Raw genomic sequence first — 26,926 nt, 5'->3', positions numbered from 1 at the left:
GCTTGCTACCTTCGAGTTACCCCAGCGCTTTATTTGTAAAGCAGCATCTGCAGTTCCTTGTGTCTACACGATGATATTGATTGGAGTCATAGAGTGATACAGTGTGGAAACAGGCCCTTCGGCCCAACTTGCCCACACCAACAAACATGTCCCAGCTACACTAGTCCAACCTGCCCTCGTTTGGCCCCGTATCCCTTCAAACCTGTTCTATCCATGTACCTGCCTAATTGTTTCTTAAACGTTGGGATGCTCCTTGCCTCAACTACCTCCTCTGGCAGATTATTCCATATACCCACCACCCTTTGTGTGAAAAATGTACCGCTTATATTCCTATTAAATCTTGTCCCCTTCACCTTGAACCTATGTCCTCAATTCACCTACACTGGGCAAGAGACTCTGTCTATCGATCTACTGATCTATTCCTCTCATGATTTTATACACCTCGATAAGATCACCCTTTATCCTCCTGCGCTCCCTATGCTCAGACGACTCAACCTCTCCCTATGCTCAGACTCTTTAGACCTGGCAACATCCTTGTAAATAAAAAGAGATAGGCAACGTTTCGGGCCGAAACCCTTCTTCAGATTTCGGCCCGAAATGTTGCCTATCTCCTTCGCTCCATAGATGCTGCTGCACCCGCTGAGTTTCTCCAGCATTTTTGTGTACCTTCGATTTTCCAGCATCTGCAGTTCCTTCTTAAACATCCTTGTAAATCTTCTCTGTACCCTTTCCAGCTTAAGAACATCTTTCCTATAACATGGTGCCAAGAACTGAACACAATACTCTGAATGCAACATGACCTCCCAACTTCTCTACTCAATACTCTGACTGATGAAGGCCAATGTGCCAAACGTCTTTTTGACCACCCTACCTACCTGCGATTCCACCTTCAAGGAACCATGCACCTGCACTCCTAGATCACATTGCTCTACAACATTCCCCAGAGCCCTACCATTCACTGTGTAGGTCCTGCCCATGTTATACTTCCCAAACCTCACACTTCTCCACATTAAATTCCATCGAACATTCCTCCGCCCACCTGGCCAATCGATCCAGATCCTGCTGCAATATTTCACAACCATCTTCACTATCTGCAAAGCCACCCATTTTTGTATCATCAGCAAACTAGCTAATCTTGCCATGTATGTTCTCATCCGAATCATTGATATAGATGACAAACAGTAGTGGGTCCAGCACCGAACCCTGGGGCACACCACTGGTCACAGGCCTCCAGTATGAGAAGCAACCTTCCACCATCACCCTCTGCTTCCTTCCATGAAACCAATTTTCTATCCATTCAGCTATCTCTCCTCGGATCCCATGCGATCTAACCTTCCAGAGCAGCTTACTATGCGGAACCGTGTCGAATGCTTTGCTGAAGTCCATATATACAACATCCACAGCTCTGCCCTCATCAACATTTTTGGTCACTTGTTCAAAATCTCAATCAGATTTGTGAGGCACGACTTCCCACGTCAAACCTATGCAGACTATCCCTAATCAGCCCTTGCCCATCCAAATGCCTGTGTAACCTATCCCTCAGAGTACTCTCCAGTAACTTTCCAACTACAGATGTTAAGCTCACCGGCCTATAGTTCCCAGCATTTTCTCTGCAGCCCTTCTTGAAAAGACGCACAACATTTGACACCCTCCAGTCGTCCGGCACACTCCGCCGGTGCTGACTGGTGAATTTCCTTGGCTCATTGGGAAAAAAAACCGTAAACAGTAGTTTTCAGAACCAAGGATAACCGACCGGTAATGTTAATGTCCGCCGAGCTTCACAGCCGTGTATCTCTGGCTTCCTAAAAGTTGTCTCCACTCCTTCTCCCCCCCCTTTCTCACCCACTCTTTTAAAGAACTTACCGTACACTGTGCTTTTTAGCTTCTTAATTACAGTGCCAACCTTCCTGTTTATCGCGGTGTGTGTCTGTGTCACATTGGCTTTGCACCGTGTGAATTTCACTCAGACAGCGCTTCCCCCGCTTGCCCTGTCCCCCGCCTGCATAATGGGTTGGTGAAGGAAGCGGTGTTTGTGTGTGTGTGTGTTCCACTCTGACAGTCGCTGTTCCAGTTGCCAGTTTTTCAGGCGACTGCTGGCAACTTGAGTCACCGGCAGTCGCTTGAAAAATCGCCTAAGTGGGACAGGCCCATTAGGATACTCCAGATTCTTGCTGGGTTACTTCCATTTTGAGATATTAAATTAGCAATCACAAAATGCCCTCTGGTCTTTAGAGGAGGTTGCAGACTCAGTGAGTGAACATGCAGGATTTGTGCAGGAATTACTGAACCGATTTGTAGCTTTCTGAGCCCCAAGTGTTCAGAATAGCAGAGGATCTATATTACAAGTCTGAAACGTCACCCATTCCTTCTCTCCAGAGATGCTGTCCTGTTGAGTTACTCCAGCTTTTTGTGTCTGTCTTCGATCTATATTGCCCATTCATGGAATTGCACCCCAGCAAGCTCATTCAGGTGTGCAGTGTGTAACGGTGGTGAAACATCAAGACTTTGAGACCCACTCAAACACCGCAACGTAGCAAAAGTTTCACACTTGTTCAAGGAAGTGTGTAGAAGTGAACGCTGCAGCCAGTCCGTTCATGTGTCGGAAGGAACTGCAGTTGCTGGTTTACACCGAAGATAGATACAAAATGGTGGAGTAACTCAGTGGGTTAGGCAGAATCTCTGGAGAGAAGGAATGGGTGACGGTTTGGGTCAAAACCCTTCAGTTTGAAGGAGGGTCTTGATCCGAAATGTCACCCATTCCTTCTATCCAAAGATGCCTCCTGTCCCGCTGAGTTACTCCACCATTTTGTCTCCGTTAATTTTAATCTCAGGTTAATTTTATTAAAGTAACTGAAACATTCAATTTTGAACGTTGAATTCTCCAGTTTTAGGTAACTACAAAACCCTTCCCCTCTGGCTGTATTTTTAAGCCCCCCCCCCCCACAGTGCCCCACCTGGACTCTATTCAAAGTCAAAGTCAAAGTCAAAGTAGCCTTTATTGTCATTCAGACCTTGCGGTCTGAACGAAACTTTGTTGCCTTGCAGTCCTACATATAGTAAAAATGACAAAAAACACACAATAAACACAAATTAACATCCACCACAGTGAGTTCACCAGGCACCTCCTCACTGTGATGGAAGGCAAAAGTCTTAAGTCTTTGTCTCTTCCCTCCTCGTTCTCCCTCTACGCCGAGGCGATCCAGGCTTCGGATGTTGTGACCCCGCCGGGCGATGGTAAGTAATGTCAGTCCCGCGGTTGAATCCGAGCTCCGCGAATGGGCCGGTTCAACTCCGCGGCCCGGGGTGGTCAAAGCTGCCGCCCTCCAGTCCAACGGACGCAACGGTTGTTGCGGGAGCTCCGGAGAACAGGTCACCAACATGTGACCTGGGAGCTCCCGACGATGTCGTCCACTGGGCCCGCGGCCGATCCTCCGAGGTCGGGTCGCCGCTGCCGCCGGAACACCACAGCTCCGGAGTCGGACCGCTGCCGCTGGAACGCTGCCCTAGCTCCGAGGCCGCCAGCTCCACTATTAGGCCTCGGCGGAGACGGGGGATACGACAAGAGAAGTCGCATCCCCCCGAAGGAAGAGACCAAAAACATGTTTCTCTCCTCCCCCCCCCCCCCCCCACCCACCCAAACACATTATTATACTAATAAACCAAAAATTAACCAAAACAGGACAAAAGAACAACAAAAAAAAGAAAAAAACAGATGGACTGCAGGCGAGCCGCAGCTGCTAAGGCAGCGCTGCCACCTTGGTCCTTCCTTCCCTCTTCCCCCCCATCATTCCTTCTTCTAACTTCACAATTTGCAACTCTTCAATCCTTTTATCTCACACCTTCTGTCTTTTCATCTCTGGCCTTTGTCCAACCAAATCGTGCCGCATCTGTATCAACCTATCACTCACCAGGCTTTGTCCTGGCCTTGCTGGTTTAGTGGGATTGGGGCCAAACATAGGCAGATGGGACTGGTACAGATGGGGCATCTTGGCGCATGGACAGTTGGTAATGGAGAGCTCACAGATTCATCAGTCCTTGGCGCAGAATTAGGCCATTCAGCCCATTGAGTCTACTCCACCATTCAATCATGGAGGGATCTACCTTTCCCTCTCAACCCCATACTCCTGCCTTTTCATAACCTTTGATCAAGAACCTATCAATCTCCACTTTAAAAATACAGCTCTTTCTGTGGCAATGAATTCCACAGATTCACCACACTCTGTCCAAAGAAATTCCCCCTCATCTTTCCAAAGATACATCCTTTTATTCTGAGGCTGTGCCCTCTGGTCCTAGACTCCCCCAGCCGTGGAAACACGCGTTGAGCTGAGGGGCCTGTTTCCGTTCTGTTTGACTCTACACAAGATAGCAAATCCCAATCCCACGCACCAGCCAGCACCTGTAACTGTTTCGTGACTGTCGACAAAATTCTAAGGAGAATGCTGAGGGTGCAGGGTCTAACGGGAAGCACTGCCACAAAGGAGACAAACAAGAAATAATGATTGCAGAAAGGAAGTATAGTTTCCACGCAAGGTTTTGAATAGCATCGTGGAAGCATTCTCTGTGAAACCTGATCATCATTACCTGTTGGATAGAATTACATTGAACAGGGGGCGGCACGGTGGCGCAGCGGTAGAGTTGCTGCCTTACAGCGCCAGAGACCCGGATTCGATTTTGACTACAGGTGCTTCTGTACGGAATTTATACGTTCTCCCCTCGACTGTGTTTCCTCTCACATTGCAAAGATGTACAGGTTTGTAGGTTAATCGGCTTCTGTAAAAATTGTAAAAAATTGTCCCTAGTGAGTATGATAATGCTAATGTACGGGGATCGCTGGTCGGACTGGATTCGTTGGGCTGGCCTCCCCGCTCTATCACTAAAAAAAAACAGTTTAATACAGCACAGGAACGGGCCCTTCGGTCCACAATATCTGTGCCGACTATGATGCCAAGTTACGCTCATCTCCTCTACCTCCATGTGATGCATATCCAATGAATGAATGGAATAAAGAACCCAGCAACAACATCGCCAGGCCAGGCCAATCCCTGCAACACTGGCCCACTGCCATCGCCAGGACAACGAGCCTTTAAGGCCAAGTTAAGACTCTACATTATTAAAAGCTTTGAACTTGGATATAAGATGGAATTGGAAACGTGAATACTCTTGCATACTGCCTCAGTGTAACCTAAGTACAGGATTCTTACACTCCGGTACATAAGTATGAAGTACGATGGATGCAGGTCAAAAAGAGACTTCAAATCTTATCAAAAAAATTGGGGGATGTCGAAGAGCTTTGCACTGGAAACGCTCCCTCTGGACCTCTCTTCCTGTCGTATTTCAGCTGAGGCAATTTTGCTAAGAGGGAGTTGAAGCAAATGTGTTAATTGCTGCCTCCTTTATGGAGAGGAGCTCATGGGACTTGCCAGAAGTGTTATCGAGGGATAACAAACAAACTGGTTCAGCGCCAGACTATGTAATGGGGCCTAGGGGTTGTACAGCTGCTAAACAAGATGATATCCTATCCATCTAATAGGGAGTCCCTCTGGACTCTCTCTACATGGTATTCGAAATTAAAAGTGCTCTACTCTTCATCACCTGACAATGCAAGTAAATGTCAAAACACAGCCTCGGATGTAAGGACTGGAAAGAGCTTAAGTACATGCTCAATGAAGGCACGAACAAACTGTTAGAACACCAAGTGTTGGGCTAGCTCAGCGGCTCAGGCAGCATCTCTGGAGGACATGGACAGATGACTTTTCAGGTCAGGACCCTTCTTCAGACGGGCCTTTATGGCCAAGTTAAGACTCTACATTTTTAGGAACTTTAAACTTGAAGAGTACAAGATAGGCAGATGTGTAGGAAGGAACGGCAGATGCTGGTTTAAACCGAAGATAGACACAAAAAGCTGGAGTAACTCAGTGGGACAGGCAGCATCTCTGGAGAGAAGAAATGGGTAACGTTTCGGGTCGAGACCCTTCTTCAGACTTAGGCAGATGGTTGGAAAAAGGCCAGTGATGAAAAGACACAAATTAGTGAGGCAAAAGGATTGAGGAGTTGCGAATTGTGAAGCTAGAGGAAGGAATGTAGGTGGAAGGGGAGAAATTGGTGCGAGTACAGGTGGGGGGGACAGGGGAGAGGGATAGACGATTGAGAGGGTCCCTACCCGAAACGTCACCTATCCATGTTCTCCAGAGATGCTGCCTGACCTACGGAGTTTAGACTTTTAGACTAAGATACCGTGTGGAAACAGGCCCTTTGGACCACTGGGTCCAAGGAGAACATGCAAACTCCACAATGAGATGAAATATGAACGGTCGACTCTGTTTTTCTTTCCACTTACATTGCCTGATTTTTCCGATATTTCTTTTTTTAAATTTCACCTGGGGAGCCTGTTCAACGTTACAGTGGGATCAAAACAACAAAGGAGGCTGACGTTAAGACTGTGAGACAGAATGGGTCAAGCAGAATGCTTCCTCCCCAGGCAGAGTGGTGCAGTGGGATAGTGTGGATGCGTCGGCTGCTTGATGAATCAATGGTTTGAGAATTAGCCAAACATCTAGATAAATGAGAGATTTATTTAGAAAGCAAACAATAAGGAGGTTTATTTTCATGAAAATTTCGGTTCAGTTACGTTCAGTTTAGTTTATTGTCACGTGTAACGAGATACAGTGAAAACTTTTGTTGCGTGCTATCCAGTCAGCAGAAAGACAAAACATGATTCCAATCGAGTCATTTACAGTCTACACATTATAAGGGAATAATGTTTAGTGCAAGTTAATGCCACTAAAGTCCGATCAAGGATAGTCCGAGGGTCACCATTGAGGTAGATGTACGACAGATTTAAAATTTTTTGTTACATCTTCCAAGATACAGCATGGAAACAGGCCCTTCAGCCCAACGAGTCCACGCTGACCATCAATCACCCGTTCTCACTGGTTCTACATTACCCACTGTCGCATCCACTCCCGACACACAAGGGGTAATTTACAGAGGGACAAGTAACCTACAAACCCGCACTTCTTAGGGATGTGAGAGGAAAACCGGAGCACCCGGAGGAAACCCATGCGGTCACAGGGAGACGGTGCAAACTCCACACAGACAGCAAGTGAGGTCTAGATTGAACCTGGGTCTCTTGCACTGTGAGACCGCAGCTAATGAGAGATTTATTTTGAAAGCAGGCAGTGAGGGTGGTTTATTTTCAACGAAAGAGTTTCAATCTTAACGTAATTTTTCATTTAAGATAGCTTAAACTTTGGTTCGAATATTCATGAGTGAGAACAGTCTAGAGTGGGTCAAAATCAAACACCTTGACCACAGCCAAGGTAAAACATCCTTTGTCTTTCCTGCTGAATTTGAAGATCACTAACTTGTGAAGTACAGTAACTCAGTGAGTCTGGCAGCATCTCTGGAGGACATGGAAATGTGACGTTTCAGGCCGTGACCCTTCTTCAGACTGATATTGTGCTAGGGAAGAGAGGTGGGGGGACAAAGATTGGTAAGTGGTAGGTGGATACAGATGGCAGATGAAAGGCCAGAGATGAAAAGGAGGCAAAAGGGTGACAAAATGAGAAGAGACGAGGACAAGAAGATAAAAGGGTGGCAGGTAAGGAGAGCAGAGAAGTGAAATGTAAATGAAGATGATGGCACAGTCATTGGGCAGTCAATAGACTTTAGGGATACAGCATGGAAACATCGCACTCTTAATCTCGTAAACACTAATCTTACCAAAGCCAATTAACCTACAAACCTGTATATCTTTGGAGTGTGGGAGGAAACCGGAGCACCTGGAGGAAACCCACACCATCACAGTGAGAATGCACAAACTCCATATGGCCAGCACCCGGAGTCAGGATCAAACCTGTGAGGCAGCAACTCTACCGCTGCACCACTGTGTCTCCCCAAGCAGAAAATCCTAGTTATGCCCAAAATCAAATACATCATTTAAGTGCACTGGCTGATATGTTCAAGGGCTCAACAAAGAACTCTTGGAAGTTTTGATTCACATCCTCAAACTCTGTTCTTGCAGATTAATGTAATTTGAACCCCATGAAAATGTTATGGCCTGAATCATGTATTAAAAAATAATGCACTTCATCTATGCACTTCCCTCCCCGCCGTTAGACACTCCATTGGCACAATGCAATCAAATTACAGTGGGTTTTACTGCAGTATTACTTCTTCTCACTTCCACTGAAGCTCCATTCAAGGCCATAAACCCAACCGTACTCATTGAAATTCAGTAGATTAAATGTCTGAGCCTTACCTTTGGCACAAAGACACCTCTCTCGCCTCTGATTTTGTAGAGATTTTTCTGATATACAGGGCGGAAACCGGTCCTTCGGCCCAGCGAGTCCGCGATGACCAGCGATCACCCCTGCACACTAACGCTATTCTACACACGAGGGACAATTTACGATTTTGCCAAAGCCAATTCACCTACAAACCTGTACGTTTTTGGAGTGCGGGAGGAAACTGGAGCACCCGGAGAAATCCCAGGGAGATAGTGAACACTTGGTACAGACAGCACTGGAGACTAGAATCAAAACCAGGTCTCTGGCGCTCTAAGGCAGCAGATCTATTGCTGCACCATAAAATAGTGTGGAACACATCGGAGGGTGAGGGGGACTTACATAGACATAGAAAATAGGTGCAGCAGGAGGCCATTCAGCCCTTCGAGCCAGCACCGCCATTCATTGTGATCATGGCTGATCGTCCCAAATCAATAACCCGTGCTTGCCTTCTCCCCATATCCCTTGATTCCACTAGCCCCTAGAGCTCTATCTAACTCTTTTAAATCCATTGACTTGATAGAAGCATATAAAATAATGAGCGACATAGATAGGGTAGACAGCCAGAACCTTTTTCGCAGGGTGGAAATGTTCAACCTGAGGGAATAGGTATAAAGTGAGAGGGGGAGAGTTTAATGGAGATGTGGGGGGCATCTTTTTTTACACAGACAATATTGGGGGCTCGGAGCGCATTGCCAGAGGTGATGGTGGAGGTACATAGGATAGTGACGTTGAGAGGCATTTAGATAGGCACATATGTAGTAAGGAACTGTAGATGCTGGTTTACACTGAAGATAGGCACAAAATGCTGGAGTAACTCAGCGGGACAGCCAGCATCTCTGGATAGAAAGAATGGGTGATGTTTTGGGTCAAGACCCTTCTTCAGACTCGGGTCTTGACCCGAAATGTCACCCACTCCTTCTATCCAGGGATGCTGCCTGTCCCGCTGAGTTAGTCCAGCATTTTGTGTCTATGTTAGGTCGGCACATGGAAGTGAAGGGAATAGATGGATATGGATCTTGTATAAGTTCAAGTTCAAATTTAAGTTCAAGTTACATTTGTCACATACACCAATTGGTGCAGTGAAATTTGAGTTACCATGAAGCACACGAATAAGATAAACACAACGCTACAGAATTTAACATAAAACATCCCCCACAGCAGAATAAACGTTTCCCACTGTGAGGGAAGGCAACAAAGTTCAGTCATCTTCCTCTTGTTCACCCGTCGGGGCCTATTGAGGCTTCCGCAGTCGCTGCAACGGCGGCCCGATGTTTCAGGCCCTCTCGCTGGGATGATCGGATGATCGGAGCTCCGGCGTTGGAACGGAAGAACACTCTCAGCGGCTTGGAGTTTCCGAATCGGCCGCGGCTTCTGAAGTCCACAGGCCGAGCTGGGCGGAGCTCCAGCACTGCCGAGCTTCGGCGAAAGATCCCAGGCCTCTGCGATGTTAAAGTCAGCGCCGCCCGCGGCTGGAAGCTCCGTGGACCGTGATAAAGTCGGCAGGCCCAACACTCCGGAGCTCCAACATGGTGATCCCGGTAAGGCATCGTCCCGCTCCGCGATGGAATCCAGTGCTGCGCCGCTGCTGAAGCTCTGGCCGGTCTATGGCAGGAGAGACCGCGCCAATCCAGATGGTAGGCCGCGGGGGGGGGGGCAAAGATGCAGCTCGGAGAAAAGACGCACCCTCGACCAGGTAGTGACTGAGCAGACGGTTTCCCCCTCCCCCTCCCCCCCCCCCCCACCCACCCCCCACATTAAAAGACTAAAAGACCTCCAAAAACAAACTTTTAGACAGACTAAAAATAACCAAAAGGATGAAAGGACAGACAGCTGCTGGCGAGGCTGCCACACTCGATGGCGCCACCACTTCAGACTTCAGACAGATGAGTTCAGTATAACTTGGCATTATGTTCGGCGCCAATATTGGGGCCCAAAGGTTGGCAAGATCAAAACCAGGATTCCTTGGAGGGGAATTGATTGAAAATTTGACGAAAAAGCAAAAAAAGAGGGTGTTTGTGTGAATTCTTCAATTGAGAACTATGCGAAATACAAAACGTTGCGAGGGGGACTCCGCTTTCCTGCCACATTCCAAAGACGTGCGTGTTTGCAGGTTCATTGGCCCTCGGTAAATTACCCCCTACTGTGTAGGGAGTGGATGAGAAAGTGGGATGACATAGAACCCATGTGAATTAGTGTGAACAGATGGTCGACGAGGACAGGGTGGGCCGAAGGGCCAGTTCCCACGCTGTATCTCTAAACTATCTATAATCGCCATGCATTCGGGGGCACCAGGGCCTGTTTCCATGTTGTTTTTCTAAACTAAACTAAGTTTACAGTGGAGATGCTGAAGGATTGGAAAATTATGCACTTCATAGAGAATGTGTTCCAGAAATTGATTAAAGATAAAAATGGCAACGTGTCTACCAGAATCCCAATCATTTCTAAAGGACCTATGGTTAAACCAGTGTATAGTTCAGCTCAAGATAGACACAAAAAGCTGGAGTAACTCAGTGGGACAGGCAGCATCTCTGGAGAGAAGGAATGGGTGACGACCCGAAACGTCATCCATTCCTTCTCTCCAGAGATGCTGACTGTCCCGCTGAGTTACTCCAGCTTTTTGTGTCTATCTTCGGTTTAAACCAGCATCTGCAGTTCCTTCTTACACATATAGTTCAGCTCTGATATTTTTCATGGATCCAATGCTGGGTGTTTACTGAGAAGCTGGTAATAACTGAAAACAAATTCCTATAGATCTTGATTAGAAACATACCCAGAAACTGCAGACTGATGTCAGAAATGAACTCATAGGTTTATACTTATCTGGTTTCTATCACTATCTATATTAGGTTTCATGCCTGACTCATCCCAGTTGTGTATTAAAACACTTTACTTTCTAATCATTTTTATGACACAAATTTCAACCCCATCGTCCCAACAATGGGATAGTCACAAATCCGTGTTTTAAGATGCTTCAGTCGGTAAAATAAATCCCATCAGCTCCCGATACTTTGGATATAATGGAGATTAACGCTTTAGCAAGGAAATCAGCTATGCTTAATTACTTCAGATATGGCATTATAATCACTAATTAAAAACAATGTCCCGAATTTACGATGAGAAACTTAAAGCCATCCAAACTTGCTGGTGGAAAAATCGCAGCAACTTCCGGAGAATGCACGTGTGAATTTAAGGCAGCAATCTAAACTTTACTGTCAATGATTTAATATGTTTGCACAGTGTGCAGTTTGCACCAGAAATCTGGCACATTTTTGATTGACTTTAGACTTTGGAGATATAGCGTGGGAACAGGCCCCGCAGCCCACCAAGTCCAAGCCAACAAGTGATCACCCTGTATACTTTCACTATACTACACGCTAGGGACAATTTACAATTTTACCAAAGCCAATTAACCTACAAACCTATACATCTTTGGAGTGTGAAGGGAAGCCGGAGCACCTGGAGAAAGCCCACACAGTCACAGGGAGAACGTACAAACTCTGTACAGATAGCACCTGTAATCACGATCGATCCCAGGTCTCTGGCGCTGTGAGGCAGCAGCTCTACCACTGCCCCTCTGTGCTGCCTCAATTGATTGAAGGATACAGCATGGAAACAGGCTCTTCAGCCCCAGAGTCCATGTTATCCCACGTTCTCATCCACTCCCTACGCACTTGGGGCATTTTACAGAGGCTAATTAACCCACAGACCAGCACGTCTTTGGGATGTGGGAGGAATTAGAAAACCGGAGGAGACCTACGCGGTCACAGGGAGAACGTGAGATCTCCACACAGACAGCCCCCAAGGTCAGGATCAACCCGGGTCTCTGGCACTGTGAAAAATACAGTAGAACTATTATACTTACTGAACGAGTTGTGTTTTTAATTAGGTAAGATTATGCCACATGAGACATAAATGGCCAATTTTATATGGCATTCACTCAGACAAATATTTCAAAAATTCTGAAAATTTCAGAAACACTCACACATACATACAAAGCAGAGAACTGAAGTAGGCCATTCAGCCCCTTCAGTATGCTCCCCATTAAACATAGAACAGTACAGCGCAGGAACAGATCCTTCGGCTCACAATGTCTGTGCCGTACATAATGCCAAAATCAACTCTTATCTACCTGCACATAATGCATATCCCTCCATTCCCTCCATATCCTTAAAAACCACTATCGTATCTGCCTTCACCAGCGTGTTCCAGACACTCCCGGCAACGTGTTCCAGGCACCCACCACCCTCTGTGTAGAAAAACGTTCTCCACGCATCTCCTTTAAACATTTTCGCCATTTATCTTATAGCCAATCCCTCTGGTCTTTGCACATCTTCTCTGGGGGTGGGGGGGGAAAGTTTCTGACTGTCTTTACTTAGGTATGTTGCAAAGCCTACCTGAAGCGTCGTTGAAAATCTGCCGTTGAGGGTGTGCGCGATTTTGGCGCAGTTTAGAGGCCAAATAGATAAATAGACGCCGTCATAGATAAATTTTCAGTTATCTATGATAACTGAAAATTTCATTCAGTTCTCTTAATTTTTAAGAAAGTTATGGGCTTTTGACTGTTCACGATCACAGCTTTTTTGTTATGTCCATAGAAAATCAATAGGGAACAAGATGCTCATTTCCGAGTATGAAAATGGCCATAACTTTTTAAATACTTGAGATATGAAAGTGAATTAGGTGTCAAATTAAACTTATTTTATGCTTTATCTGATGGGATAAATTACAGACTTGATTTTTAAAATCTCAAAATTTTGTAACATTGCTACTTTACTATCGATGCCTCTCATAATTGTATAAACTTCTATCAGTTCTCCCCTCAACTTTCAGTATAACAGAGAAAACAATCTAAGTTTGTCCAACCACTCCTTGTAGCTAATACCCGCTAATCCTGGTCAGCAGAAGGGTCTCGACCCGAAACCTCAGCCATTCCTTTTATCCAGAGATGCTGCCTCTCCCGCTGAGTTACTCCAGCATTTTGTGTCTATCTTCAGCATTCTGGTAAACCTCTTCTGCACCCTCTCCAAATCCACCACCTTTGGGTGTTAAATAATCCATGACACAATTTCAAAGAGCAGAGAGATCTCGCTGACAAACACAAGCAGACTAGTGTGCAGGGGACACTGCTGCGTGCAAACTGGCATGGAAGCTTCCTACGTATAAATAGTACCCTTCGAAAACATTGTAAAATGCTTAGGTAAGCCCTGAAAGGTTTGCAATATATCTTTTGTTCTTTTGTTGCAACAAGAGGCTGGTCCAGTAATGGACTGACAAACTCATGTATCAGGAATCGCAAACCGGAGGACATAGGTGTAAGGTGAAGATGGAAAGATTTAATAGAAATCTGAGTGGAAACATTTTCACAGCGGGTGGTGGGTGTATGGAATGAGCTGCCGGAGGGGGAGTTGAGGCTGCGACTATTGCAACATTTAACAAACAATTACACAGGTACACAAATAGGACAGGTTTAGAGGGATAAGGGCCAAACGCAGGCAGGTGTCATTAGTGTAGATGGGACATATTGGTTGGTGTGGGCAAGTTGGGCTGAAGGGCCTGTTTGCATGCTGTGTGACTATGACTCAGGTCTTTGCAATGCCGCCGAATACCCACAGGTTTGACTAATGATCAATTCATGCAAACTAGAAGTTTTTTTTGATTGATTGACAGATCCAGCACGGAACTAGGCCCTTCGGCCCAACTTGCCCATGCCGACCAAGGTGCTCCAACTACACTAGTCTCACCTGCCCACGTTTGGTCCATATCCCTCTCAACCATTTCTGTCCATGTACCAGTTCAAATATCTTTTAAATGTTGTTATCGTACCTGCTCCAACTACATCCTCGGGCAACATAGAGGGGATAATCATCAAGCCATACCTTTTGTGCCTCTCGGATGCAGTGACTGTACTCCTTGGCGAAGTCTGAGCACTTGAGGGTTAGCTGTGGGTTGTCCAGGTAACAGTGCAGGATCTGCTGCTGCAGATTTAAACACAGCGGCTCATAGTTTCTCCGCCTGTCAAGCAAGGATGAACAAAAAGAAGGTTGAGACACAAGGAACTTTACATTAGACTTTAGAGATACAGCGCGGAAATGGGCCCTTCGGTCCACCAAGTCCACGCCGACTGGCGATCACCACGTACACTTGCACTATCCTACACACAAGGGACAATTTACGATTCATACCGAAGCCAATAAACCTACAAACCTGTATGTCCTTGGAGTGTGGAGGAAACCGGAGCACCTGGAGAAAACCCACGCGGTCACAGGGAGAACGTACAAACTCCGTACAGACAGCACCCGGAATCATATTGAACCCGGGTATCTGGCCCTGTGAGGCAGCAACTCTACTGCTGTGCCACACCGTGCCACCCCTGTTTGCGTGCAATGAAATGTAATCTGATCATAGACACAAAATGCTGGAGTAACTCAGCGGGACCGGCAACGTCTCTGGAGAGAAGGAATGGGTGACGTTTCGGATCGAGAGTCTGAGAGTCAGGGGAGGGGGAGATACAGAGATAAGGAAGTGTAAGGAGTGAGAACGACACCAAAGGGGTTGGATATCAAGGAAAATGTAGAATAGATCATTGTTAGCGAGGAGAAGGTAACAACAAAGCAAACAGATAAAATGCAATCGGGGACAGTCAGATTGGTTGGAGAACTGGGAGGGGGTAGGATAGAGAGAGAGGGAAAGCAAGGGTTACTTGAAGTTAGAGAAGTCAATATTCATATCACGGGGGTGTATGTCCCACAGAAAAAATCCCCTTCAGTAAGGGGAAGTAGCTGAACCTGTGTCTCATGGTACGCGCTTTCAAGCTTTTGTAACTTCTGGCGGATGTGAGCGGAGAGAACTGGATTGACCAGGGTGAAAAAGGACTTTGGTTATGTCATGTATTGTATTGTATTGTATATCTTTATTGTTATTTTCCTGAGTACTCACATACCCAGAGGAAACAAAAAAACGTTACTCAAACCAGTGTCCATTCAGTGTGCAGTAAAAAATAAATAGAAATAAAAATACATATATCATGAACAAGTTTAACACTACTCTCAACTAAACATCAACAGGCATTCCGATCGGCAGCGGCACGACAGTGGCTCTGTCCAGGTTGGTGGTTGGTGCGCGATACTTTGGCAGGGGGCAAAGTCCGTCTAACAGTCTTATAGCCTGCGGGAAGAAGCTGAGGAGCATCCTGCTGGTTTTGCAGCTAATGCTCCTGTACCTCTTCCCAGATGGCAGGATGGAGAATATGTGATGCGATGGGTGGTAGGGGTCTTTGATGATGGAGATGGCTCTGTTGATATATCTCTTCCTGTATATGTCCAGCAAGAAAGGGAGTGGAGCACCAATAATCCTGCTGGCGGTCTTCACAATCCTGTCAAGTTGGTGCCGTTCGTACGCCTTGCAGCTCCCGAACCAGGAAGTGATGCCGTTGGTTAATGTGCTCTCGATTGTCCCCCTATAAAAAGTTCGTAGATGTGTAGTGGGGAGACCTGCTTTACGTAGTCTTCGGAGAGGGTGTAGTCGCTGCTGGGCTCTCTTGACCAGTGCTGTGGTGTTGCTTGTGGACATCAGGTCATCTGACAGGTGGAGTCCTAGGAACTTCACGCTGCTGACCCTTTCCACATCAGCTCCATCGATGTGCAGAGGTGTATGGTGTTGTTTTCCCGCCCTCCTGAAGTCAACCACCATCTCCTTAGTTTTTCCCACGTTGAGAATGAGGTTGTGGGATTTGCACCATCCTGTGAGCAGCTCCACCTCCATCCTGTACGCCGACTCATCATTGTCACTGATGAGACCCACCACTGTTGTGTCATCAGCGGGAAGGAACTGCAGATGCTGGTTAACACTGAAGATAGATACAAAATGTTGGAGGAACAGCGGGTCAGGCAGCATCTCTGGAGAAAAGAAATAGTCTCTGGAGAAATAGTCTGAACAAGGGTCTCGACCTGAAACGTCACCTATTCCTTTTCTCCAGAGATGCTGCCTGACCCTCTGAGTTACTCCAGCATTTTGTGTTGATCTTTGATTATGTTGCCTGCTTTCCTGAGGCAGCGTGAGGTGTAGATGGAGTCGATGGTGGGGAGGCTGGTCTGTATTACAGAAGGACTGGGCTACATCCACACCTCGGACAAGTTTAAATTCTCTGCTAAAGAGTAACACAGTCATTCATCGTAGAAACAGTCTAACCTGTCCATGCCAACTAAGGTGGCCATCTAAGCTAGTCCCATTGGCCTGCATACAAACCTTTCCTATCCGGTGCAATAGACAACAGACAATAGGTGCAAGAGTAGGCCATTCGGCCCTTCGAGCCAGCACCGCCATTCAATGTGATCATGGCTGATCATCCCCAATCAGTACCCCGTTCCTGCCTTCTTCCCATATCCCCTAACTCCGCTATTTTTTAGAGCCCTATCTGGCTCTCTCTTGAAAGCATCCAGAGAACCTGCCTCCACCGCCCTCTGAGACAGAGAATTCCACAGATTCACCACTCTTTGTGAGAATAAGTGTTTCCTCGTCTCCGTTCTAAATGGCTTACTCCTTATTTTTAAACTGTGGCCCCTGGTTCTGGACTGCCCTAACATCGGGAACATGTTTCCTGCCTCTAACGTGTCTAAACAATCTTATATGTTTCAATGAGATATCCTCTCATCCTTCTAAACTCCAGAGTGTACAAGCCCAGCTGCTCCATTCTCTCAGCATATGACAGTCCTGCCATCCCAGGAATTAACCTTGTAAACCTACGCTGCACTCCCTCAATAGCAAGAATGTCCTTCCTCAAATTAGGGGACCAAAATGTCGTGATACCTGCCTCAACCTATTCTTCAGACAGCGTGCATCTATGGTGAACCACTCTTGATGTGAACCTACCACAGATGTTAGGCCTACAGGTTTTAATTATTAAATCAAATATCTTATTTACTTTTGAAACCATTTCCTCAACCTGCTCTGTCACTTTCAATGACCAATGTACATTTACTTCCAGAACATGTGTAAGAAAGAACTGCAGATGCTGGTTTAAATCAAAGGTAGACACAAAATGCTGGAGTAACTCAGCGGGACATTCGGCCCAACATTACATGATAATGTTTAAATGCCTGACAGCTCCATTTGCCTGCATTTAGCCAATATCCTTCTAAACCTTTCCTATCCATGTAGCTGTACACATGTCTTTTAAATGTTGTTATAGTACCTGCCTCAACTACCTCCTCTGGCAGTTTGTTCAATATTCCCCAACCTCCGTGTGAAAAAGTTGCCTCTCAGGTTCCTATTACATTTTCCCCCTCTCACCTTAAACCTATGTCCTCTAGTTCTTGATTTCCCTACTCTGGAAAAAAGATTCTGTGCATCTACCCGATCTGTGCCCCTCATGAAGAATTGTAAACTCGAGTTAATAATGCTTTTCTCTCATCCTTCCTATAAAAAAAATGAAACATTTCACATTTCTCAGTGTTAAATTTCAACATGTAACACTGTATTTCTCAGCTTTAAATTCCATTTGCCACCTATCTCATGGCTGCGCGCCCGAATACTTTTCCAACTCCATTTGCAAGTTTGCAGGTGACATCACCGCATTGGGCCGGATCTCAAACAATGACGAGATGGAGGAGAGGATGGGGATAGTGCTTAGTAACATGGTGTCTGTACAACAACCTCTCCCTCAATGCCAGTAATATGAAGGAGCTTTAGACTTTAGAGATACAGCACAGAAACAGGTCCTTTGGCCCACCAAATCCGCACTGACCAGCGATCACTCCGTACACTAGCACTATCCTACACACTGGGGGCAATTCACTATTAAAAATCCACGTGGTCACAGGGAGAACGTGCAAACTTTGTATAGACGACACCCGTGGTCAGGATTGAACCCAGGTTTCTGGAGCTGTAGGCAGCAGCTACCGTTGCGCCACCGTGCCACCGATTAGCCAATGATTACCGATAATCATCAATTTCCACAGATGCATCGTGGAAAGCATCCTATCAGGATGTTGGTTTGGTAACTGCTCTGCCCAAGAAATTGTAGAGAATTGTGGACGCAGCCCAGACCATCAACCTCCCCTCCCCATTCAATCCATCTACACTTCATCCTATCCGATAAACACATATAGGTCGGGACACAGACCCGTATTTATCCAACAGTATTCACTCATCCGTATTTATCCGATCATCTCCTCCATCAAGTATTTCAGTATTTGCATTCAGTACATCAGTCCCTCTAATGAAAGAAGGCGCAAAGTGCCAGCGTAACTCAGCGGGTCAGGCAGCGTCTCTGCAGAAGATGGATAGGTTACATTTCGGGTCGGGACCTATCCATGTTCTCCAGTGGTGCTGCCTGACTAGCTGAGTTACTCCGGTACTTTATATCTTTTTATGTAAACCAAGGTCTGCAGTTCCTTGCTTCTCCATCATTCTGAAACAACTCAGAAACCAAAGCAGCTTTGACGACATTTTAATGATAAATGCAAGCACCTTTTTGAAACATCTTTCTGAAGCTTTCACTCCTTATGCTAATTTACATTGCAGCGTGAATTTTAATTGCTGCAAAAAAAGAATTGTGCCCAGGTGCATGTTGTATAGGTTTCCAGATACAAGTATCATCAATTCTACCGAAGTAGAAATACTGGTTCCTACTGTCACATCCACTAAATGTAAGCCTGACAATTGAATCCTGATTAACAGATAACTAGCTTGCCAACAAATTTTATGCTTGGGTCAGGATTTTTGTTAGACTGCTGCCAAAAATAGTCTGTTTGCAATCTTAGTAGCACAGCCTATTTAATCATTTGTCCCGGCATTTGATGCAAGAGAAGGTAACTCGAATAAATTGCAAAATACATATCTTTTTAGTTTTAGATACAGCGTGGAAACAGGCCTTTCGGCCCGCCAAGATCCCGCTGACCAGCGATTACCCGTACACTAGTTCTATCCTACACAGAAGGGACAATTTGCCGAAGGCCAATTAACCTACAAACTGCACGTCTTTGGAGTGTGGGAGGAAACCGGAGCACCCGGAAAAAACAGGGAGAAGGTACAGCACCGACCCGGGATCTCTGGTGCTGTGAGGCCAGTGGATTGTCATGTACTTGCCTTTCATCGAAGCCCACCACAAACATGTTAAGGTTGTCAGATTGCTGGTCTTAGGTTCTGTGAGGGCACGGTGGCACAGCGGTGGAGTTGCTGTCTCATAGCCTCATCGATCCTGACCTCGGAAGCTGTCTGTGTGTGGAGTTTGCATGTTCTTCCTGTAACTATGTGGGTTTCCTCCCACATCGTAGAGACGTGCGGGTTTGTAGGTTAATTGGCCCTAAATTGCCCAAAGTGTGTAGGGAGTGGATGAGAACGTGGGATAACATAGAACTAGCGTGAACGGGTAACCGATGGTTGGCATGGACTTGGAAGGGCTGATGGGCCTGTTTCCATGCTGTATCTTTCAAACGATCAATTTACTAAAGGGGATCTTGGAGCCTCAATCTGACATCTTTTGAGAGGTCCTAAAATAAAGCCACAGCTGACTTTAACATCAGATCACATCTAAAACAGTTCCCTGTGTTTCCTCTTTAAGTTGATGTAATTTCAGATGATGTAATTTCACTTTCTAATTCATTATACATTTCCCCTAAATTTCATTTAGTAAACTTGGAAAGAATTACATGTAGATTGCTTGCTTTTAAATAAAATGATCGCTATTGTTCACGGGACAATCATGTTTACGAATTTGCTGTCGGGACTTTCTAAATTGCAACATTCTTCCTGGATGATTGAGTTGAGTCATAAGATGAGAGGTCACGAGAAAACTCATGAGCAGCTTGAAACAAACTATCCCCGTTTCTCTTTTCTCTTCTGGGAAAGTTCAAATTAAGATTCCCAAGACAATAAGGGGCGGCACAGTGGCACAGCGGTAGAGTTGAGGACTAAAGGGCCTGTCCCACTTTCACAACCTAATTCACAAACTTTTTTACTCAACCTACTTGATGCCACGAGTACCTAAGGCTAGCGTCACGGCCTGCCACGACCTCCTACGACCTCGTGACGACCATGCTGCGAGTATGAGTCAAGGGCAAACTCGGCAGAGGTCGTGAATTAGGTCGTGAAAATGGGACAGGCCCTTTACAGCGCCAGAGATCTGGGTTCGATTCTGACTACAGGTGCTCTCTGTGACCGTGTGGGTTTTCTCTGGGTGCTCCGGTTTCCTCCCGCACTCCAAAGCCTTGCAAGTTTGTAGGTTCACTAGCTTCTGTCAACTGTAAATTGTCCCTAGTGTGTAGGATAGTGCAAGTGTGACCGTAGGTCTGCGTGGACCCGGTGAGCCGAAGGACCCGCTTCCACGATGCATCTCTAAAGTCTAAAGTCCGTCGTAACTCAGAATAACAAGCAGCATCCCTGGAGAATGTGGATAGGTGACGTTTCGGGTCGGGACCCTTCTTCGAGAGCCTTCTCTAAACTAAACCAAACTAAACTCCGGCAACTTTGGTGTCATCTGCAAACTTTTTTTTGTTTTTTGCTGTGGCCTGTTGGGGAGATGGCGCCCGCATAGCGGACAAAAACAGACTGGACAAGCTAATCAGGAAGGCCGGCTCAGTGGTCGGGGCTGAGCAACGAACGGTCCAGCAGGTGGCAGAGGCCAGAACTCTGAACAAACTGGGTTCAATAATGACCAACCCCACTCACCCACTCCATGCCCTGAAGGTGATCAAGAGCAGCATCTTCAGTCAGAGGCTGATTGCACCAATGTGCAAAACTGAGAGACATAGGAAGTCCTGTATACCAGCTGCTATAAGGTTATATAATGCGCATAAATAACTGCACTTTTTTTTAATTAATTGTATTTTAACTTGTATTTTAACTTGTATTTTAACTTGTTAAGTATGGAAGCCATTTGAGGAAATGTGTGGTGTTATGTCTGTCTTGAAGCTGTCGTGGCACTGTAATTTCCTGTAAAGGATTATTAAAGGTATAATCAATCAATAAACTTACTAACCATATACATTGATTTCCAAGCCGTTCAAATTTATCACAAAAAGAGGTCCCAGCGCTGATCCCTGCGGAGCTCCATGGCACATAGACTTCCAGGTAAAATATCACCTTTCCACCATAACCCTCAGCTGTTTGGATTGTACACTCAAATCCAAAGGGCAGAACATCTTTCCTTTTCATCTATATGGCCAATTCCTTTTTGAAAAGTACTGCAGTATCTAATTCCATTTAATTTTTTGCCTATTGCCCTTCAGATAAAAGCAAACTCCAAAAAGCCAATATATGTCGGCAAAATAAATTAGGAAAATTATACTCTTCAATCTTTGATGAATGTTCTCTCATAGACACATGCAACAGGGGGCAAAATTTTGACCTCTAAACTAGTCATCTTTAGACTTTAGAGATATAGCGTGAAAACAGGCAATTCGGCGCACCGAGTCCACACCGACCAGCCATCACCCCGTATACTAGCACTATTCTACACACTAGGGACAATTTACAAGTTTACAGAAGCCAATTAGCAAACAAACCTGCACATCTTTGGAGTCTGGAAGGGAAAAGGAGCACCAGGAGGAAACCCATGTGGACACAGAGTACAAACTCCACACAGACAGCACCCGTAGTCAGGATCAAACACGGAACTCCGGCACTGTAATGCCCCTGTCCCACTTAGGAAACCTGAACGGAAACCTCTGGAGACTTTGTGCCCCACCCAAGGTTTCTGTGCGGTTCCCGGAGGTTCCCAGAGGTTTTTGTCAGTCTCCCTACCTGCTTCCACTACCTGCAACCTCCGGCAATCACCTGCAACCTCCGGGAACCGCACGGAAACCTTGGGTGGGGCGCAAAGTCTCCAGAGGTTTCCGTTCAGGTTTCCTAAGTGGGACAGGGGAATAAGGCAGCAACTGTACCACTGCGCCACTGTGCTGCCCTAATCTACTCCTTAGGTACACTACACCCATAAGGCAATGAGAGCGAGAACCTTTTTCCCCAGGGTGGAAATGTCAAGGACTAGAGGACATAGCTTTACGGTAAGAGTGGCAAAGTTGAAAGGAGATATACGGAACAAGTTTCTTTAAACACAGAGGGTGATGAATGCCTAGAAGGTGCTGCCTGGGGTGGTGGTGGAGGCAGATACCATAGTGGCATTTAAGAGGCTTCAGGGTAAGCACATTGATAGGAGGGGAATGGAGGGATATGGATCATGTTGTATGTTAGGTGAGATGAACAGTTCCTTCCAATGTTCCAGAGTTTTGTCATTTCTCTGCCACGCCTAAGCAACAATTCCTCTCTCTTTTGTTTGGTGATTCCGCCATTAACCCGTCTATTTCCATTGACATTTCTGATCCCCGTTTCAGTTCCGCATTGGCTAATGTTCCTCCGTTGCCGAAATACCGTTACCAGTTTCTTTGCAAAATCAACAACATTTATTCCATGGTAGACAAAAATGCTGGAGAAACTCAGCGGGGGAGGCAGCATCTATGGAGCGAAGGAAATAGGCAACGTTTCAGGTCGAGACCCTTCTTCAGACTGATGTGAGGATGAGGGGGAGGGGGCGGGAAGAAGAAAGGAAGAGGCGGAGGCAGTGGGCTGAGGGAGAGCTAAGAAGGGGAGGAGAAAGTAGGGACTACCTGAAATTAGAGAAGTCAATGTTCATACCACTGGGGTGCAAACTGCCCAAGCCAAATATGAGGTGCTGCTCCTCCAATTTACAGTGGTCCTCACTCTGGCCATGGAGGAGGCCCAGGACAGAAAGGTCGGATTCGGAATGGGAGGGGGAGTTGAAGTGCTGAGCCACCGGGAGATCATGGTGGTTAATGTGAACCGAGCGGAGGTGTTGGGCGAAGCGATCGCCAAGCCTATGCTTGGTCTCACCGATGTAGAGCAGCTGACACCTAGAGCAGTGGATGCAATAGATGAGATTGGAGGAGATGCAGGTGAACCTCTGGAAAGACTGCTTGGGTCCTTGAATGGAGTTAAGGGGGGGAGGTAAAGCAACAAGTGTAGTATTTCCTGCGGTTGCAAGGGAAAGTGCCCAGAGAGGGGGTGGTTTGGGTGGGAAGGGACAAATTGACTAGGGAGTTACTGAGGAAGCGGTCTCTGCAGAAAGCAGACAGGGGAGGAGATGGGAAGATGTGCCACAAGTCCGTGCCACCGAGAACAAAGAGTGACCCGGCGGGTGGGGGTGGGGGCCGACGAGAACAAAGTGAGACCAGGTTAGGAGGGGCTACAGAGGGACCTAGCGGCGTCAGGAACGTGGCAACTCTTTGTGTACTTTGTGTATTATGTGCAAAAAGAAAGCAATTCAATGTACCTAGGGACATGTGACAATAGTGTCATTGAATCATTGATTGTTGAATTATTGACTACACATCAAGGTCCACAACAAACATTGTGCTCCAATACTGTAAAGTCTGCTTCGCTTTCTCCATTTGCCATTGAGAGAGCATTTTGAAGTAGGGTCCCGACCCGAAACGTCACTTATTCATGTTCTCCAGAGTTGCTGCCTGATGAGATCTGTTACGGCGCTGGAGATTGTGACCTGGTGTTCGTTACTGCGCTCATGGTATAGAGATGGGGTATGGACAGGTGTGGAAAGCTGGCATCTGCCCTGCCAAAGTAAAGATCAGCGCAGAAACAATGGTGCAGCGGTCGAGTTGCTGTCTCATAGCACCTGAGACCTGGGTTTGATCCTGAGCATGGGTGCTGCCTGAACGGAGTTTGTACATTCTCCCTGAGTCTTTTGGATGCTCCAGTTTCCTCCTTCACACCAAAAATGTACACGTTTGTAGCTTAACTAGCTTCTGCAAATTGTCCCTAGAGTATCGGATAGTATTAGTGTACGGGGAGAACGCTGGTCGGCGTACACCCGGTGGTCAGAAGGGCCTGTTTCCATGCTGTATCTCTAAAGTGAAGTAAACAGACTCGTCCAAGCCCCATCTAAGATAGCACGCACCATTTGTCTACTGGTTGGACCTTATTCCTCTAAACCTTTCCTATCCATGTACCTGTCCAAGCATCTTTTAAATGCTGTTATAGTACCTGCCTCAACTACCTCCTCTGGCAGCTTGTCCCATACACCCACCCACTGTGTAAAGATTGGAGTTGATTGATCAGGGGGAAACACGTCAACATATTCTGAGAATAAGCAAGCATGTTTACAGAAATTTGGAGCAGTAATTGAAGCAAACATAGCCATTTGAGACTTTCTAATACCTTTAAGCAATTTGTGGTATTATAAATACAGGCTATTAGGTCTCGTGGTTCAACATATTTCATTCATTTCTCCTCCATTATTGTCAGTATACCCCCATGCTATTTAATAAACATACTGCTACAAAACTTTACCGCAACCATTATCACTGCTGGTGTCAAATTAGGCATTATTGCTCTGAAGGCTTACTGTGGAAGCGTATTGACATGAACCTCAAATTACATGAGATCTCTGATTGTTCACAGTACTTCAGACAAATTAACATCTGCCCTGGTGTTTAAGATTCAGCGTATTTGTGGAGTTGACTGTGCTGGAAACAAACAAGCTGTGTGGATGCAGAAAACAACCCCACAAAGTGCCGGAGTAACAGCCGGTGCGGCAACATCCCTGGAGAACATGGAAAGCTGATGTTTTAGGTTGGGGCCCAACTCCAGACTAAAGAAGGGTCCCGACCAGGAAAGGTTTAGTTGTCAGGTGTACCCAGGTACAGTAAAATGCTTTACATGGCACGCTATCCAAGCAAATCAAATGCGATACGTAAATACACTCAAGCCAAACTCAAGTACAGTAGGTAAAGCAAAGTGGCGGTACAGTGGTGCAGCGGTAGAGTTGCTATCTTACAGTGCTATCTTGAGACCTAGGTTCAATCCTGACTACAGGTGCTGTTTGTACTGAGTTTCTACGTTCTCCCTGTGACCGCGTGGGTTTTCTCCGGGTGCTCCGGTTTCCTCCCACATTCCAAAGACGTGTGGGTTTGCAGGTTAATTGGCTGCTGTAAATTGTCCCAAGTGTGTAGGATAGAACTCGTGAATGAATGATCATTGGTCAGCGCAGACTTGGTGAGCCGATGTGCCCGTTTCCACGCTGTATCTCTAAATTAAACTAAGATAAACCAAAGGAGTGCAGAATATAGTTCTCAGCATTGCAGCGCATCAGTTCCAGAGACCAATGTCCGCAATGGAGTAGAGGATAGTACCCAAGCTTATGGAAGGACTGTTCAGAAGCCTGATAACAGAGGGGAAGAAGCTGTTCCTGAGTCTGGTGGTGCGCGCTTTCAAGCTACTGTACCTTCTGCTGGGTGGGAGCAGCGAGAAGAAGGAATGACCAGGGTCATTCAGATAGGTCTCCAGCTCAATAGTCATGCACTGATTTTATTAATTCAATAACTAATTGAATAATGGGGAGTTGAAGAGAATGTGGGGAGAGTTAAAAAAACAAGGGATTAATGTGGGGTGACTTAAAATAATGGATGGTTGATGGTGGGTGTGAACTCAATTGGCTGAAGGGCCTGTTTGCATGCTATATCCCTCAATAACGTAACCACCGCATACTGCCCTTTCGTAAATCAATTGAACAGAAACTCACTGTTCTCAGCAACACAATAATTAATACATTTTTGCACAACTTTGGAAACTACAGGGGCCACAACAAAAATCAATTTGTTTGAGGGTAAATAAAGTGTGAATTTGCAGGTTTCAAAGTTTATTGTGGCTCAGATTGCTTGAGTTGCAATACTGTAAATATTCAACAGATCGGGCAGCATCTGTGGAGAAAGGACTGGGATTTACTGCTTCAATTTACGGCTGTGAATATAGGTTGAAACAAGGAACTACTGATGCTGGTTTACACGAAAGGTCAGAAGGTGCTGGAGTAACTCAGCGAGCCAGGCAGCATCTCTGGAGAAATGTGTAGGGAGGAACTGCAGATGCTGGTTTAAACCGAAGATAGACACAAAAAGCTGGAGTAACTCAGCGGGACAGGCAGCATCTCTCTAGAGAAGGAATGGGTGATGTTTCGGGTCGAGACCCTTCTTCAGAGTGAGAGTTAGGGGAGAGGGAAGGGTCTCAACCCGAAACGTCACCCATTTCTTCTCTCCAGAGATGCTGCCTGTCCCGCTGAGTTACTCCAGCTTTTTATGTCTATCTTCTGTGAGCCATAGGGTTCTGTTTCCACGCTGTATCTCTACACTAAACTAAAAACTCTTGACTCTTGAAAGCTCGCATCTAGATGACACACCAGGGTCAAAGCCACCAAATCTTACAAAAAAATGTACAGGATCAAGGATGATATTTCAAAGTATTGGAAAGAATTGCACGTAATAAAAATGAAATTTGATTTATGCAGTTACAGTAAGCCAGACAGAGTAAGAAATTCCGACTATGTTCAGCAGAGAGAACTGAATAACTTGTGAGTGACAAGGTCATGGCTTGACTTATGAAAGAATCCTTCACAAATTGAATAAATTAGACATGCCATGGCCTGCACATTCTGCTTGTACAGTCTTGTGAGATATTTAATTTTGTTGCATTATTAACACTTAGATAATTAGGTTTTATTTGTGGCCAAGGTGGGCAAACATTACAACAGTAAAATAAATGGTGAGACCTAATTACTTTAATCGCTTGCGTTCAATACCTTTGCATCAGTTGTGATTCAAAGAGCAGTGCTCCGAGTC

The 26,926-nt window shown here is 46.0% G+C and overlaps 1 protein-coding gene across 1 annotated transcript in view; it reads right to left on the bottom strand.

Moving 5' to 3' along the window:
• chchd6 (coiled-coil-helix-coiled-coil-helix domain containing 6) overlaps positions 1 to 26,926 on the bottom strand; it is a 331,439-nt gene that overhangs the window by 60,926 nt on the left and 243,587 nt on the right. The window contains exon 8 of the mRNA XM_033037363.1: positions 14,165 to 14,300. Within this exon, the coding sequence (XP_032893254.1) occupies positions 14,165 to 14,300 (136 nt within the window). The remainder of the gene's footprint in view (positions 1 to 14,164; positions 14,301 to 26,926) is intronic.

Source organism: Amblyraja radiata, chromosome 18, assembly GCF_010909765.2.
Source record: "Amblyraja radiata isolate CabotCenter1 chromosome 18, sAmbRad1.1.pri, whole genome shotgun sequence".
Taxonomy (NCBI): Eukaryota; Metazoa; Chordata; class Chondrichthyes; order Rajiformes; family Rajidae; genus Amblyraja; species Amblyraja radiata.
This window is presented reverse-complemented; position numbering and strand designations above follow the sequence as displayed.